Raw genomic sequence first — 19,113 nt, 5'->3', positions numbered from 1 at the left:
CTTAAATATTATAAATATGGATATCCCAGTTGTGATGTCCCAATTGACTTTTAATTTATGTTATATTTCTGCTTAATTTTTCTTTATAATTATACAAGATTTGCAACCCGAAGTTTGCAAAATTGTAAATCTGGACCTGAAGTCCTGAAATTCTTGAATCTAGACCTGAAGTCTGGGATATCATAAATCTGAACCTGAAGTTCTGAATCCTATTTGTAACTTGAAGTTTACAAAATTATGAATCTGGACCTGCAGTCCTGAATATCATGAATCTGGATTTGAAATCCTGAATATCATTCGTATCATAAAGTTTACGAAATTATAAATTTGTGACCTGAAGTCATAAATATTACTTGTAACCTGAAGTTTACAAAACCAAGAATCTGGACCAGAAGTCTTGATATTATTTAAATGTTTATTTTTATTGTATTCTATTTATTTGAATATTTATTTATTCGCATCTTTATTTATTTGAATATTTATTTATTCGCATATTTATTTATTTGAATATTTATTTTTATTTATATCCGATTTACAACCTGAAGCTTGTAAAATCGTGAGAAAATCATATATATGGGCCCGAAGTCCCGAGTTTTACGATTTACAACTTGAAGTTTGTAAAATCATGAGAATACATGTTTATGGGCCGGAAGTCCCCAGTTTCATAAATATGGGTCGGAAGTCTCTAGTTTCATCAAAGTCTTTATTTTGATAATGATATCACCTTTGCAACTTGAAGTTTGCATAAAGTGTGAAAAATATGGACTTGAAGTCCAAAACATAATCAGAATACGTATTATAATATTCTGAAAACTAATTACAAAACCAGAAGTTTTGTATATATGGGATAATATATGGAACTGAAGCTTCCAAAATTAATCTCAATGTTTCTCCTACAAAATCAGTTATTTTGTACATATGAGATAATATTTGAACCTGAAGTTTCAAAGATTAACTCATATATATTATATACAAAACCAGAAGTTTTGTAAATATGACAATAATTGAACCTGAAGTTCCTAAATTTAGATGAATAATATTAAATGGGCTTTTTACATAAGTCTCCACCTAAAATTTGTGAGCCTTGAAAAACTAACTAAATAAAATATCCCAGAAGGATAAATACAAGGCTATTATTTTTCGACATCATATCCCTGAAGGATTGCAAGCCGAAATATGGATATAATAATAAATCCATTAAATTTGTGGAGCAATTTAGTACTATTCAGAATCTTTTCTTGAATGTGGAAAATAAAATATTCCCCACATTTTATTTTTGCTCCTGTAGTAGCAATATCAGAAAAGAAATTCTGAATTAATATTTTCTTGTTATACATCGTTCCCTGAAGTGAACGCAACTACCAGAAATAGTTATTATGAGTATGAAATGCCCAAAATTTTTATAATTAAATCCATCATATATATTTATTTTGGAGTCATGCATATTATTTTATATTTTATGGTCATGTTCTCTTCCTTTCAATATTTTGTGTACGTTATAACTAACGTAATTTTTAAATGAAAGGAAATGGACTCCAAAATTGAAGCGTTGACTTCAAAAGCTGATGTGGGAGACATATGTTTGGTGGACAGTGCAACAACGCACACAATTCTCAATGAAAAGAAATTTTTCTTATCTTTAGCATTAATTGAAGCTAAAGTAACCACCATATCAGGATCAATTGATCTGATAGAAGGCTCCGGAAGAGCCACAATTATGTTAAACAATGAGACCAAATTAAGCATCAATGATGCATTATATTCAAGTAGATCCAGAAGAAATCTACTGAGTTTTAAAGATATAAGAAAAAATGGTTATCATCTTGAAACCATGAGTGAAAATGGTGCAGAATTCATCTGTATAACTAGTAATGCCTCCGGAAGAAGGCTTATACTAGAAAAATTGCCTGCTTTATCATCTGGATTGTATTATACAACCATAAAGGCAATTGAGACCTACGCAGTATCGAACCAGAAGTTCGTTGATCCAAAAGCATTTATGCTTTGGCATGATCGTTTAGGCCACCCAGGATCTACAATGATGCGTAGGATTGTTGAAAATTCACATGGACATACATTACAGAATCATAAAATTTTATTGTCTAGTGAACAATTCTGCACCGCCTGTTCTCAAGGCAAATTAGTAATAAGACCATCCCCCTCCAAAATTGGAGGTGAATCCCCATCGTTTCTACAAAGGATTCAAGGGGATATATGTGGACCCATTCACCCACCAAGTGGGCCATTTCGTTATTTTATGGTCTTAATTGATGCATCTGCACGATGGTCTCATGTTTGTTTATTGCCTAGTTGAAATGTTGCATTTGCTAAACTGTTAGCACAAATTATCAAATTAAAGGCACATTTCGCAGATTATTCGATCAAGTCAATACGGTTAGATAATGCTGGTGAATTTACATCTAAAACGTTTGATGATTATTGCATGTCTATGGGGATTGAGGTTGAACATCCAGTCCCGCATGTCCACACACAGAATGGATTAGCTGAGTCTCTTATCAAACGACTCCAGGTAATTGCACGCACTTTATTATTAAAAAGTCAATTACCTACTTCTATGTGGGGACATGCTATATTACATGTTGCAGCGTTAATTCGCTTGCGACCTTCTTCTTATCATCAATATTCTCCCCTACAATTGGTTCTTGGTCACCAACCTGATGTATCTCATTTGAGAATATTTGGTTGTGTTGTATATGTCCCTATTGCGTCCCCTCAACGCACAAAAATGGGACCCCAACGTCGTTTGGGAATATATGTTGGATATAATTCACCATCCATTATCAGGTACCTGGAACCATTAACAGGTGATCTTTTTACTGCACGATTTACAGATTGTCACTTTGATGAGACAACTTTCCCATCTTTAGGGGAAAAGAAAATGCCTCCTGAAGTTAGGCATGAACTTACTTGGTATGTACCTACCATGTCTCATTTAGATCCTCGCACATCCCAAAGTGAAACTGAAGTACAAAAGATAGTGCGATTACAAATTATTGCCAACCAAATGCCCGATGCATTTGTGGATACAGCAAAAGTGACAAGATCACATGTTCCAGCTGCTAATGCACCGGCAAGAATCAATGTGACTGCTGAACAGTCCATTCGAGCCGTGACTGATCCATCTACCTCACGCCAGAAGCGTGGTAGACCTGTTGGATCGAAGGACACTGTTCCTCGAAAAAGAAAGACAAATAATCAAACAAATATTCCTCCAAAAGAGGTTATAGTCTCTGAAGAGACTCAAGCCCCTGAAGTGGCACACGCCCCTGAAGTAGCACAAGCCCCTGAAGTGGTACAAACCCCTGAAGTGGTACAAAATCCTGAAGAATAGGAAAATGAGAATATTGAAATATCTTTAAATTATGTTCATACACAAGAAATGTGGAATCGTGAAACAATTATAGTTGATGATATATTCTCATTTGCAGTAGCTACTGAAATTCTGAATGATGATGATTTTGAACCACGTACTGTGGCTGAGTGCAAACAAAGACATGATTGGCCTAAATGGGAAGAAGCAATTCAAACAGAATTAGCTTCTCTAGCAAAACGTCAAGTGTTTGGGCCTGTAGTTCCAACACCTCAAGACGTACAACCCGTTGGATATAAATGGGTATTTGTGAGAAAAAGAAATGAGAAAAATGAAATTGCTAGATATAAAGCCAGGCTTGTAGCCCAAGGCTTTTCCCAAAGGCCCGGTATAGACTTTGATGAAACATATGCACCTGTAATGGATATAATCACATTCAGATATTTAATCAGTTTAACAGTCTCTGAAGGACTGGATATGCGTCTAATGGACGTAGTTACTGCTTATTTGTATGGAAATTTAGACACTGAAATTTATATGAAACTCCCTGAAGGATACAAATTGCCTGAAGCAAAAAGTGTCAATTCAAGAGGCTTGTACTCAATTAAATTACAACGATCATTGTATGGATTAAAGCAATCCGGACGTATGTGGTACAATCGCCTCAGTGAATATTTGAAAAAAGAGGGTTATGTGAATGACCCTATATGCCCATGTGTCTTTATCAGAAGGTCAGAATCGGGATTTGCTATTGTAGCAGTTTATGTTGATGACATAAATTTAATTGGGACTCCTGAAGAGCTCTCAAAAACTGCTGAATATCTGAAAAAAGAATTTGAAATGAAGGATTTGGAGAAAACAAAATATTGTCTCGGCCTGCAGATCGAGCACAATTCAAATGGAATACTTATCCATCAAGCAGCGTATATTGAAAAATTATTAAAACGCTTTAATATGGATAAAGCTTATCCTTTGAGCACCTCAATGGTTGTTCGGTCTCTTGATCCAAAAAAGGACCAATTTCGTCCCAAAGAAGAAGATGAAAAGATACTTGGTCCTGAAGTACCATATCTTAATGCCATTGGAGCCTTATTATATTTGGCCCAATGCACGAGACCGGATATATCCTTCGCAGTTAATTTATTGGCCCGATTTAGCTCTGCACCAACCCGTCGTCACTGGAACGGAATCAAGCATATACTCCGTTACTTATGTGGAACTAGAGATTTGGGATTATTCTATTCTGTCAAATCCCCTAAAAATTCTAGTTTGGTTGGATATGCAGATGCTAGTTATCTTTCTGACCCCCATAAGGCCCGTTCACAAACGGGATATGTTTTTACTTATAATGACACAGCTATATCATGGCGCTCCACCAAGCAGACCTTGGTTGCAACTTCTTCAAATCATTCAGAAATTTTAGCTCTCTATGAAGCCAGCCGAGAATGTATATGGTTATGGTCTGTCATCCATCATATTCAGAATACATGCAGTCTTCCTTCTACAACAAACACTCCTTCCATATTATATGAAGACAATACAGCATGTATAGCCCAAATTAGAGGTGGGTACATCAAAGGAGACAGAACCAAACATATCTCACCGAAGTTCTTTTACACGCATGAGCTCCAGCAGAGCAAAAAGATTGATGTCAAGCAAATCAGATCCAGTGAGAATCTTGCAGATTTGTTCACTAAGACACTACCGACATCAACATTTGAGAAGTTAGTGTATAACATCGGTATGCGGCGGCTCAACACGCGACCAAGTTAATCCTACTACAAAGAGGGGGAGCGTTCATCAGGGGGAGCATTCATCAGGCAAAATTTTGAAGTTTATCCAATATTGGACAAAAGGTGCACTGTACTCTTTTTTCCTTCACTAGGTTTTGTCCCACTGGGTTTTCCTAGTAAGGTTTTTAACGAGGCAGTTTAAGCACGTCCAACGCCAACTTACAGAACATTTAATAATTATGTTCCTTTGCTTTGGTTTTTATCCCACTGGGTTTTTCCTTAGCAAGGTTAATATAATTATCTGTAAGTGGTGGAAATCCAAGGGGGAGTGTTGCAGATGGTGGATTTTTCCACCCCCTATTTTTGACTTTAGCCAAAGGAGATGGGAAGGCATTAAATGCCTCAAAAACTTAGCCTGGAAGGGATTATTTTTATTGGCTGGAGGGGAGGCAAATTGCCTATAAATACCCCCCCTCTCTTCATGTAATTTGCACAATTTTTCTCTTCTCTTCATCCGGAAATAATAATTGCTTTGCTCTCTTCCTTCTTCCTTTTGCTTCTTGTTATAATTCCAGAAGCTTTTCTTCTATTAATTCTATAAATTACATTATTTTATAACAATTATATATATTTATTATATTATAATATTATATATAATATATATATTTAAAAATTATTATTATTATTATTTATATATATTATATTAAATATTATAATATTTATTATATATTTATTTATTATATTTTTTTATATTATTTAATATATATATATATATATATATATATATATATATTTAAAAGAAAGGGTGCGCGCACTGCTCACGCACTGCACGCACCGCACGCACCACGCACGTACTGCGCGCACCGCGCGCACTCTGCACGCACTCACGCACTCAAGTTTTCCTTCCAGCGCCTATGTATACAGGACTGGGAGGGTATTTTTGGAGTTATAAAAAGTTTAGCTTATAAAAATAAAACTAGTATGCGTTTGCCTAAAAAGATATAAGCGGAAAAAAATTTACCTATTTTAATTATTATCCCAAATTTTGCTCTCCTTAAATTGAATATTTGTTATAGGGTCAGTTGCTGCAGCTTTTGTTTCTCCTGGGTCTTCTACAGCTTTCTTCTTTCAGCTCCTCCTCATAGTTATGGTTTTAGTTTGCGGCTCCTGGTGCTTTTGTGGCACATAGAGTGTGTCGTTGTTGCCTCTTGTCTGTGACCTTGAAGTTGCTGGTGCCATTTTCTGGCAGAAAGTGATTTGGTGTGATTGAATGTTATGTTTCCGCTGTTTACGTGCTAAATCTGGGTTGCTGCTTTTTTGTTGTGAACTTAGTCTGGTGTTCTGCAGCACCCGCTCTCTTTGGTTGTTGTTTCTATTTTCTTGTGGCAGGTTCTGCAAGTTATGTTATCCCCCCCTTCTCAAAACTGGTGTGGTGCTTTCAGCCTAATCGCCCTCTTTGGCTTCCAAACAGTCTGCCGTCAGGGGTTATGTTGGTTTTGTGCCTGTTGTGTGATCGTCTTCATGTTGGTGTTGCCGGGGTGTGCCATCCGAATTCTGGAATGCAGCTGCAATATTTTGTGATCTTTATTTCCTACTTCCGTAATTGCTGCAATCTGCGGGTTTCTTTTTGGTTTCATTTGATGCCCCATGTTGGGTTGAATTGAAGGAGGATGTTGGTATTCTTGAGCAATGTTTCACTTCTGGTTGTAGGTTCGTTGTTAGTGAAGCTGCTAATGTGGCTTCCTTGGGAGCTGCATGTAGGAAGGCTTGTTGAAATGCATAGTTCAATTACTTTACTTGTGATCTCCATTTTGCTTGCGTTTGTGGCATATGGTTGCTGTTATGAGTTCTTGCCTGGCTAGGCTTGTGTTTAAACATGACTTGTGTTCTAATGGCTGTGGATTAAGTCTTGTTTGGGTAATGTTAAAATTATTGGACATGGCTTTGGGATGCTTCCTTGTATTCTAGATCTTTTGCAATCCTCCTTTGAGCTTGGGTTGTATTACCTTTGAGCTTGTGTTTTTATATATATATACATACCTACCCAAAAAAAAAAAAAATTTGATGTTAGATCACATAGACAAGGTTGCAAATTATTTAAATGATCTAAAAAATATGATCAAAGACCTAAGTGTCATAAATTCTAGACCGATTTTGTGAATCTTAGATCTACTTCAACACTATATGATAAGGGATATATCAAGACTTTCAACTCTAAGTGGTCAAATGAAAATTCAAGGTAAACAAGAGGTTGGAAGCAAGAGGCAAATGAAGAGAGAAAGGTTCGAAGGTATAAAGGAGGTTAGGTAGAAAAAGTGTAAAAAGTAGACATAAAAAAAAAAAAAAAAAACTAGCTTTAATGGAGGTTATAAGTCCTAATTGATTGATGTTATTTAGGAATATGTTTTATATTCTAGTTTGGAGTCCAACTCCTATTAGTGTTAGTTTTTTTTAAAGAGTCCAAACTTGTTTAAATGTGTTGAAGAGTATTCATTTTTAGAAAAGTTATGTTATTAAAAGTTGAGTAATATTATATATAATCATTTTGAATATATATTAATTTGTGTTATCATATAATTAAATATTATTATATTTAATTTAAAATTATCTAATTATATAATACACATTAAAAATATATCTATTTATCTATCTAAAATGGATTCACATCATTTTCATGTTAAAAGTTTGTCATAAACTCTAAGTTTCTTATGAATAATGTCATGTTTACGATAATAATTGCTTTTCAGCTTTAAATCGCTTTTGTTATTAAAATATTATAACATCAAATCCAATATTTGAAAATGAATTGGAGCTAAAACGAAAAGTGGGGTAAACAATGGTTCCAACTTCAAACTTTGGTTCGGATATTTTGTTCATCTCGATAGATAAAGTCACTTGAATTGAGAGAGTTTTGTTTTTTTTTACTGTCTTTCACATAAACTGAATTGTTTATGGCATATTTTAACTAAAGTAATTTGCTATGAAAGTTCCCCTCGATATTAGCTCAATAAGGATGGAATTGTCTATATATAATGAAAATTTTAAAGGGTTTGTTATTATAAATCATTTTAATTTTAACAAGAATATAAATAATTTTTTATTAATATTATAATAATTATATTTTTAATAATTAAAGATTTATACTCTCATCATTTTCTCTCTGCTAAAATTCTTTTTTTTAATTTAATGGTTAATGAGGTTTTTGTTAAATATCTTATGTTTTTACGTGGTTTGACAGTAACATTGCACCCAGTTATTTCTGATCCATTAGTAAAACTGAAAACAAACCGAATCAGCAACTATTTCTTCTTGTTTGTATTAGTTCAATGGAATCAAATGTAAATGGTTTTCATCTTCTTCGTCGTGCTTACTGAAGAATAAACATATCCTAGGCACTGTTGATAAATTTGTGTTTCTTGTTACATGGATTGCCAAGCTGGCTTCTTTCCATTTGTGGAAAAAACACGTTTTTATCTTTCAGATTGTCGTTGTTGAATAAACAGTGGAATACTCAACTTTTAATCTCTTTTTCTTCTTCTTCGTCGTCCTTAAAACAATAATCAAATTATTAATTAATTTCTAAAAACACTTTAAAGCTGTGAACCAAATAACGGTACCGACAAGCTGGTCCACCGTTTATGAGTATAGGTGAGTTGTAGTTTTCGGCATAAATAAAGCAATTAAGAGTGCCCACATCACTTTATCTCTCCTCGCCAATGAATAGATTGCAGATCAGAGTCTTTCATCGTAAGACCATTAAAGAGTTCACACCCTGGCAAGGGTATCTATTTCTTTAACTTCATTCTCACCAGAAAAGATATCACTTACTTTGGAGGGAATTTAAATGATAAAAGAAAGATTATATGAATAAATGGGTGTATGTTGAAGTCTTTTCGGATTTTGTATTAAAATTAAATTTTTTATTTATCTAATTTAATCATTATAAAATTAATTATTAAATTAAGAATTTAATTTATTTGATATAATTAATTCAGTATTGAAAAGATAGTAATGAGGTTCCCCGTTATAAAATTATATATATCACTTGGAAGCTTAAAGAGTCTTTGTTCAATGTATCGTGCATAGCAAAGTCATGAGTTCTTGCTCCACTCCAACAAGATATTTCATTGAATAAGATCTGATATACATGGGTCAAGCTTCGCTGGATGATTTTAACCTAACCCAACAAATGGGAAAGGGGAAACAATATAATATATTATCTTCTGCAAAAGATAGTGATAGATGTGATAATATCAATGATTCTGAGAAGAAGATCCCGCGTAAGGAAATCGAAAGGAGAAGAAGACACGAAATGTCCATGCTTAACGCATCCCTTCGATCTTTGCTCCCTATTGAATATATTAAGGTCACAACCTCAATTCTTTCATCTTTTTCCCTTCTATCATATATATAAACTAGGATAAGTTCACTGATTGAATATATATTTCAAAATTAAATCTTTATATCAGGATTAAGCTTACGGGGTTTTGTCGGTGGGGTTACAGGGAAAACGTTCAGCGAGTGATCATATAAATGAGGCCGTCAATTATATTAAAAACCTGGAGAAGAAAATCCAAGACCTGAGTTTGAAGAGAGATAGTCTTAAAAATTATAACTTTTCAGAGACTCTTGACCATGGAAATGCAACTTCTAGTAAAAACTTAACAAATAGTAGTGTCACCGTCAGCCCTTACTGCGGAGGAGTGGAGATCGTGATAAATAGTGTCCTTGGAGAGGAAGGCTTGCTTCTTTCAAGAGTTCTTGAAGTAGTGCTTGAAGAAGGACTTGATATTACTCGCTGTGTTTCTACCCAAACAGATGATGGCTTCTTTCATAATATTCAGTCAGAGGTACAAAGTGTCAACAATTCGTTACCAATAATTTTGAGGTTTAGGGTTGTTATCTGTCTTTCTGTATAAGCCCAACAGGGAAATTTCTTTCTCTTTTTCTTAAATTTTCTTTGCAGGTTGAAGATCTGACAGGTATTGATCTATGTGAGCTGCAACAGAAACTTAATGATGTGATTGTGTCAACTAGCTAGGTATTTTTTCTGAGTTTGGATAGCCATGATCTATGGTAGTTTGATCTCAAATCCCTGAACTTGGTTGATTAATGACCAGTTATTTTATGTACCATATGATGTGTTGCATATGAAGCTCCAATCTTTGCCAGTAGTTTATTTACATGAACTTCCTCTGGACTGTGAAAATTGTTGGTGGTTATAGAACTCTCCGGAAAGTAATCAATTTCAGGGCTTTTATTAGAAGATTGCTGCAAGTCTAGTTATTTAAAGGTAAAATCCATATCAATAGATTATCAAGCATGCATCAGCAGAGTTTTCCTGCAGCATATATATGTTTGCTAATACTCAGATTTCATTTTTCAGCATAATTATGTAAGTGGATTGAGTAGATTCATAGACCTAAGCAGTGAAGTTGGATATTGTTTACCTATAGTAGTGCATGAAAATTTTATCAATTATTTTTTTTAATAAATATATGCATTGCAATAACAAAATGAACCATCAAGGTGGCAAAACAACCTAAGCGTATCTAACTCAGGACGGATAGCACAAAAATCTACATACAAGAAATTCCAATCTTGAAACCCAATGGTTGGCACCCACAGCCACCACAAGCCAAACTTGTCACAACTAATGACACAGCCTACCTTACATTCTAACCATTACTGTCCACCTTCCACTATACTTACTGAGACTCCAGCCATTACATTCTAATCAATTACTATATTTGTGAAAACTTCTAACAAGATTTCATTGAATGCAATCATGTAAGAAGCTGACTGTATGGCCTATGCATGCCTTCCCGTTTCACTTGCCTCTTGCATAAAAGTATAGATTCTAAATGAAATTCCATTGATTGCAAACTCTGAGAAAAAAAAAATTAAAGTTTTTTCATCTTTTAATCATAATTAATCTATATGGAATATGTAGTTAATTGATTAGCCCTTTTTGAGTTGTTATAGAAATGGAGCCAGTGGTAAATGTGGGAGTAGTTCATTATATATACATATATAGTTCTTATATAGTAGAAAGATAGCTATAATACATATGAAAAAAGCCTCTACCCACAATACTCTGATGACACTCTTATAACCACGAGATATTGAATTTATTCACTTCATCGATTCACCTTCTGAAAACTCTATGACTTAAAAGTGGCCATCACTTCATCCTAATCGCTTTATGACTCAAAACTAATGGATCTCGAGTAGGGTTACATGTCCTGTGTGAGGGGAACTGAGTCTAAGATAACTATGTCATCTCATCTTATTAAGTCTAGGACTTAGAAGAATTATACTGGCTATCTCTGGTGATACTCCCAAAAACTTATCTCAAGTGATGTAATTGTATGCGGTGTTCATATGCAAATGAAGTGTTGATTTGGTAAATGACACTTAATTTCAGATGAGATTTTTATGTATATTTTTTAACGTATCCTTGTAAAGGGCGGCAATGTGTCCTTGTAAGTGGGAAATTAAGCCTAGATTGTGATTCAACAGGCCACACTGTATAACATTGATCCAACTTTGATATCAGTTTTTAATAATCACTCTTATATAATATGATATTTATCCCTGTTGGAGTTTGGGTAAAATTTTAAATGTCTTGTGTTTTTAGAATAACCGGAAAGCCTCATATTGAGTCCCTACATATAGATAGTTCTGCTTCAGCAGCGTTTTTTGACCATGCAACGTATATTTTCTCCCATCTTCTATGCTATGCCTTCAGAGTGTCATATCTTGGATGTTATTATATGTATCTATAAGCATTAATTCATATATTAACATTAAATATTCTTTTCAACATCACCCAATTTTTGTTTATCTATCCTTCTCAGATTTGTATCTTGAGTGGCCTCAAAGTAGATTTCATATTTTCTATATAAATTTGTGCAAACGCATGCAGCATCAAAACAAAGTTCCATATGATTTAATATTCTAAAAGCTAACTATCTTATAGCAACAAAATGGTCAGGGCATGTAAGGAACAATACATACATACATACGTGTGTATGTATATACATACACACACACATATATTACTGCAATTAATAGATGGACACAAAGATAGCTTCAGCTAGAAATTACATTGTTTCATCTCGAATTTTTTGAACACATGCTCGAAACTCAATTGTTGGAGATCAATGAATGAGCTTTTTAAGAGTAATATTATATATATAAACAAATACTATTAGCTTATTTTTACGAATTGATATATTAACATATGATTAAATAATTTTAAAATATATATATATATATAATCACATCATTCAATCATATATGGACATACCATTTTATATAAATAAATTAACAAAATTAATTTGAGTGGATAATATCTTTTAGAGCCAAATTGCTTAAATTATTTTACTTCCTGAAATGACAGTGTTACAATTTTTTTGTTCTTTAACGTCCAGGAGAATATTTGTTAGCCAATGTAAATGCATGACCGAATACTCTTCATTTAATCTATTATATAACATCTTAGTCTAACAACCTAATCCACTGAAAAAATTAAGCTTGACACGATAAGGAGATCATGTCAAGTTTCAATCTTCTTGCTATTTTAGGTTATAAGGTATTTTACTCATATGCTGGGCTGATTTGTAAGTATATGAGGAGTCAAATACGATGTGGTCAGATACTGATTATATAGTTTATCACTTCTTTGGTATTATATCCATCAATTTAATTAAATAAAAGTTTACTAGCATAACAATACAACATCTTAGAGATGTTGTCACTTTGTTAAATGAACAGATTTCATAATTCGGATTTGTTGAGATAAGTAGTGAAACATTGCATTTTGTTATTGAAAATATTTTTCACAAAATTAGAGCATTGGCTTCTTCACTCAATATGCATTGTTTTTCTCCTTGAAGCTCAATTCAACCAAATCTCACCAACTTCGCAATCCTTGATGATCAAAAGGTAACCAGAGGATGGGTTAGCTAGAAATCGATAACGGTTATTTCAGTTGATGACGATTAGTTGTTAGTTAGTTAGCTTTTCATGTATAAATATAGTTGTAAAACCCAAAATCATTTCTTAATGAAAAATCCGAGGTATTTCAATTAGATCTTGAGTTTTTCTTTGAGCACTGCTAGTATGGTTGAGCGATTTAGCTCTTTTACAGGATTGAACCAGCTAGAAAACCTTTTTTATGATTACTGGTATAGAATAATTTCATTCTTCATCACTTCTTTTAAGACCAGGTCATAGTTTGTGAAATAATTCAAATTAATAATTAAAAATTTAAAAAGGCTTTGAGGAGTAAAAAGAGATAAAGAATTAATTCCGTAAGATTTCTCAGAGAACAATGTTGCGTATATACTAATTATATTAAAATAAACTTCATTAACTGGAGTGCTTCAAGAGTTAATGGAGTGATTAACTCTTGAGCACCATTTAAGCCCAATTTATGTATTGACCTAAATGTTAGTGGCCTCCAAGCTTTCCAAGCCCACATATTTTGACAAATGAAATGACCATTGTGAGCCTGCATGGCCCAATAACTGTAACACAGCCCAAAATGCTTCATTAACTGTGGCCTGTTTTGTTTTTTTAAAATCAATATTACATATGCATATTTTTTAAATATAATTTAAATATATAGATGATTAAGTATTATTTTATTATTAATTTAAAATTATCTAATCACATAATAACATATCATCTGTATACTCAATTTGTACACCAAAAAAATATATACTTAACTTTATTATTGTTTTTTAATTTATGTTCTAACTTTTTGATATTCAAATATATGATATGTTATCACTTAATTATGAATGTTTATTTTTTCTATAACAATAAAATTTTATGTACATACTTTAAGTATATAAAATAAAGACATAAATAATGTATTATCATATAATTTAATAATTTTAAATTAAAGATAAAATAATATCTAATTATATGATAACATATCATCTATATATTTATTTTATATACTTAAAATATATATATAATATTATTTTTTTATATACTTATTTATATATTTAAATATATATACACATGATTTTATTATGCTAAAATTGCCCGACCATTGCAGTTATAAATGACAAATAAACAATGAGTTAAAGTGTTTTTTTTGTTTTTCGTCTTATGTTCTAGAAGATTTAACCCATGCCAGAATATTTCAAGTTTACCAATTCATCAGTACACTGACCTTTTAGTATGTACTGAGTCTCATGGACATTAGGTTAAACCTTATCATTTTTTCTTCAGTAATGAGTGTATTCTACAGTCAATTTGACATTAGATATATTACTTCTTATAATTTATTGTTTTTTTAACTGTTGGAGAGTAGTTCAACTTTGAATTGAATGAATTAAGTACAGCTGATTGTCCATGAAATATGACATTTTCTCAGCTATTCGAAACCTAAATTTTTTATGCTATATATCATAAAGAGCTGGTCAATCAAGTGATCGACCGTCCATATATATATAGATTATTAAATCAACTAATTATTGGAGTTATAAGGTCACTATCGGTTGACCATAAAATATGATTAAATTATGAATATCAAATTACATTTGACATTTCCAAAGAGGCGATAGCTGGGCAAAATCCATCGAGCATTAAAATACAGAAGGCTGATATGTTCATCTTGTTTTCACATCATCATACTACAAACTCCTTGACTTCCGAGGAATTTCTTTTGTCTTCTACATAAGATTCTTATTCCTGCTTCAAAATCACCGCATATTTGCTTTCCTCTTGCTTGATCCACAGCAATAACCTTCCAATATCCACTACTTTTACCCGTCAAAAATGATTTGGAATTGTTTTTGCTGCGTCTCTGAAGAGAAACAGGAGATCAGGTCTGTGTATGATTACATAATGAAGTAAAAAGTGCAAATTCTTTAGATAATTTATATGATTCTTATCTTTCCCTTGCGTGGAAATTTGTAGCATATATACTAACAGGGATTATCCATGGGAAATTTACACCTTCAAGGAGCTTCTTCATGCAACAAACAACTTCCATAATGATAACAAAATTGGCGAGGGAGGATTTGGAAGTGTTTATTGGGGAAGGACAAGTAAAGGCAACGAGGCATGCCACAAAGTTTACCATATTTTTAATTATATAGATGCTATTAAAACGATTGAAGTGATTTGTTAATTGTTTTAGGGTTTTAATGAATTTGCAGATAGCAGTGAAACGACTGAAAGCGATGAGTGCAAAAGCAGAAATGGAATTTGCAGTTGAAGTGGAGATTCTTGGAAGGGTGAGACACAAGAATCTGTTAGGTTTACGGGGATTTTATGCAGGAGGAGATGAAAGGCTTATAGTTTATGACTACATGCCTAATCATAGTTTGGTCACCCATTTACATGGCCAACTTGCCCCAGATTGTATGCTTGATTGGCCTCGGAGAATGAGCATCATCATCGGATCAGCTGAGGGACTAACGTAAGTATTTCTTTTATCAGTAAATTTCTAAACAAATGCTTCCACTGTGGTAGTATTTGGTCAGGCGATTTTAATGTGAAAAAAAAAAAAATTATATCATCCGCTTGCAATTTACATTTACAGTTTGTACTCAAAAAGTGTATAATTTGTTTCTAAGTATAGTTTTACTCTTCCTAATATATATGTTTATGAATAATTTGTACTTATGGGGTGTCTAATTTTTTGAAGGTATTTGCACCACGAGGCCGATCCTCATATAATTCACAGAGATATAAAGGCAAGTAATGTGCTCTTAGATACAGAATTTCAAGCAAAAGTTGCAGATTTTGGTTTTGCAAAGCTGATACCACATGGGGTTACTCATTTGACCACTAGAGTAAAGGGCACTCTTGGCTATTTAGCACCTGAATACGCCATGTGGGGGAAAGTTTCAGAAAGTTGTGATGTTTATAGCTTTGGGGTTTTGCTTTTAGAGATTATTAGTGCAAAGAAGCCATTAGAGAAGCTCCCTGGAGGAGTGAAGCGCGATATTGTGCAGTGGGTCACTCCTTACGTTCAAAAGGGTGCATTTGATCACATTGCGGACCCCAGACTGAAGGGTAAGTTTGATCGTGATCAACTGAAATCAACGGTCATGATTGCGATGAGATGTACTGATGGTAACCCTGATAACCGGCCTACAATGGTGGAAGTGGTGAATTGGTTAAAGGGTGGTGTAAGGAGGACAAAAAAGTTGACTTATGTTCAAGATATGGATGAAGAAGATGAAGAAAACGACGAAAATGATACTGATTTTGAAAGCTATAGAAAGGAACAATGGAATAATGTGAAGACATTGGATGACTTTTAAATTTAGTATTATTATATATTCAATGTTAAATCTCTTTCTCTTTCATGGGAAAGTGCTGATTTAATTAAAGTTTGAAATTGAAATGAATGGTGTTCAAGAAAATTCTAGGGACAAATATGACTTGGTCTTCCAAAGTTCATATTATTGGCCAAGGCTTCAATATTATTAAATCATTTTTTTTTTTATAACGAGAACACTATTAAAATCATATCATTACATTAAAAAGAAATTAATAATATAGAATAAAACAGACTTTAAATTTAATAACTAATTTTATAATTATTAAATCAAATAAATTAAAATTTTAATTTTAATATATTATCATATGAGACTTAAACTTGTATTTTTTTAGATGTAAAGTCTCTCTTTTTATTACTCAAACTATCATTTAGGGGCATTTGATTTGGATAATGTTTTATTATAAAAATTGATAAATTACTTTGAAAATTATTAGATATAAATTATTATTATATTTGATAAAATAAATAGGTATAAATAATTATTGTGTTTGGTTAGAGATAATAAAATAATACTAATATATTATTTTACTTAAATACTTTTGAGTATAATTATTCTAGAAATTTTTTTATATTATTATTATATTAATTTAAAATAAAACTATTTTTATCCAAAAAAATTAATAAATATAATTATAATGATAATAAAATCAAGATTACTTTGATAATTTTTTAATACCTAAAATGAAAATGATATCAATATTAATAATAAAAAATTATTATAATATTTTATTACTAATAAATTTAATAAGGTAATAAAAATAATAAATGATAAATTACTATAGAAATATTTATAAAACTCCGTCCAAAACACACCCTTTTAAGGGTCTCCCAGTTTACTTGTCATTGATTGAAGTACACTTTGTTTAGAAAATTTGCCGTCCCATAAACTAGTTATTCTATGACTCTGAGCTGCAGAAATTTAGTATAAAAATTCTGCTGGTTGACCTAATTTTATTGTTATGATAAGTGAAATTAATAAAATTATATGTAATTAGATATTATTTTATTTTTAATTTAAAAATAAATGCGATTCATTTTCCCTTAACACCTATCTTTGTAAATTAAAAATAAAGTGGTGTGTCATTTTAGACCACTAAATCTTTTTTTTAATTCCAATAATAATTAGAATTAGTTTAAAATTTATCACATGTTACATAGATCCATACAACAAATTCTATTATTTTAATCAGATTTTGATGATTTTTGCATCAAAAAACCATCAAAGAGGGAGATGAGGTGTCGGTGGTAGGTTTGATGATACATTAGAATGAATCACCTAATAAAATGATCATCAAAAAAATAAAATAAAACTTTTAGAATGTAAATGAAATGTTTTAAATTTTGAGAGGATAGTTATTAACCCTAAAATATAAAAACAGAAAAAATAATTTTATAAAACTAAGTTGAAAAAAAATTATTAATTTTAAAAAATATAATAAGAAGAAGAGGTAAACTTTTCTTTTTTAATAAAATTTTTATTTTTTTTTCACTATCAATCAAATTTAGTGCACGAGTGAAAATTTAAGTTTTTAAACCTGAAGGAGTGAAAGTTTAATGTGCTCTCAACCTTCAGTGGAATAAGTCTTTTAGCCCAAAATACATAGAGTTCAGATATTGCATGTAATGGGTCCATGATATTGACGTTACATGGGTCTTGCAAAAATGAGTTATGAGTAGATTGTAGAAATTAATACTTGGTCACCATCATAGACTTGTATGGCCAAAGGACTTATTTTCACCCAAAGTATCATATTTTCCCAAGTTTTTATTTTTTAACTATAAATTTTCAAATACTCTAGGATTAAGTCTGTTAGTTTCAAGGGTAAAATCGTTATTTCATATATTAAAAATAAATTAAAATTTAACTTTTTTTTTCTCTCAAAACCCTAAAAATTAAAAGTTTACCTCTTAGGTCAAGTTTTAAAAAATGATATTGTCCTCCTAAGGTTTAGTTTTCAATCTTTGATGCCATCGTCGGAGGCAAAGAAGATTCCCCAATGTATCATCATGCTCCAGCAAACTCTCTCCCCTCCTTTGGAGCACCAGCCAACAAAGATCTCCCCTCCTTTGGAACATCATCATGCTTCGTCTTCTCATTGAAGCTCTTCGTCTCTTATGAGAAAATGAAGAACTTCATCTTCCTATTGAAGTTCTTCATCTCCCCGACTTCATTCAATGTCGATCAAGAATCCAACTAAGAGGAGAGAGATTGCCAGAAAGAGAGGAAGTTTTACAAGGGTGAAACTGTCGACAATAGCATCAGAGATGACATCGAAGTTTGAAAATTAAACCCTAAAGGAAAATGTCATTTTTTAAAATTTGACCTATTAAAAAATTGTTAGTTTTTTAAGATTTAGGAGGGAGAAAATAAAATTTTAAGGGGTTAGAGTTCTATTAATTTTAACTGCTTGTGAACGAGTAAATGAGATTTTCAAAATTAAAGGATAAAAACTTGAGATAAAATGATACTTTGGGTGAGAAATAGTCCTTTGGCCTATTTGTATTTCAAATGAAACTCCCATCATTTAAATAACCTTTAATTCCCACAAGCCCCACATTATCCATTAACAAGAAGCATGTATGTCAAGTTATTTAATTAACATTAATGTTTTCTTTTTCAAAATTAGGAATGTTGAGGAAAACTTGTACATTCTAGAATTGTCAAATGAGATGGCTTGTAAAAGAGTGTTTTGTCATTTCCCACCCAAATTTTTGCTTTAAAATTTTTTTCATCC

At 32.1% G+C, this 19,113-nt stretch overlaps 2 protein-coding genes across 2 annotated transcripts; both read left to right on the top strand.

Annotated features, from left to right (window-relative positions):
* The first annotated feature begins 9,136 nt into the window (after positions 1–9,136).
* LOC123197697 (transcription factor bHLH36-like) lies at positions 9,137–10,429 on the top strand. The gene is made up of 3 exons (XM_044612034.1): positions 9,137–9,430; positions 9,570–9,914; positions 10,031–10,429. Exons 1-3 carry the CDS (start codon positions 9,212–9,214, stop codon positions 10,103–10,105), a joined length of 639 nt encoding a protein of 212 aa, XP_044467969.1. The 5' UTR covers positions 9,137–9,211; the 3' UTR covers positions 10,106–10,429.
* Positions 10,430–14,862: 4,433 nt separating this feature from the next.
* On the top strand, positions 14,863–16,358 carry LOC123198062 (PTI1-like tyrosine-protein kinase At3g15890). The gene is made up of 4 exons (XM_044612636.1): positions 14,863–14,912; positions 15,004–15,148; positions 15,246–15,508; positions 15,737–16,358. Exons 1-4 carry the CDS (start codon positions 14,863–14,865, stop codon positions 16,356–16,358), a joined length of 1,080 nt encoding a protein of 359 aa, XP_044468571.1.
* Positions 16,359–19,113: the final 2,755 nt, after the last annotated feature.

Source organism: Mangifera indica, chromosome 15, assembly GCF_011075055.1.
Source record: "Mangifera indica cultivar Alphonso chromosome 15, CATAS_Mindica_2.1, whole genome shotgun sequence".
Classification (NCBI taxonomy): Eukaryota; Viridiplantae; Streptophyta; class Magnoliopsida; order Sapindales; family Anacardiaceae; genus Mangifera; species Mangifera indica.
This window is presented reverse-complemented; position numbering and strand designations above follow the sequence as displayed.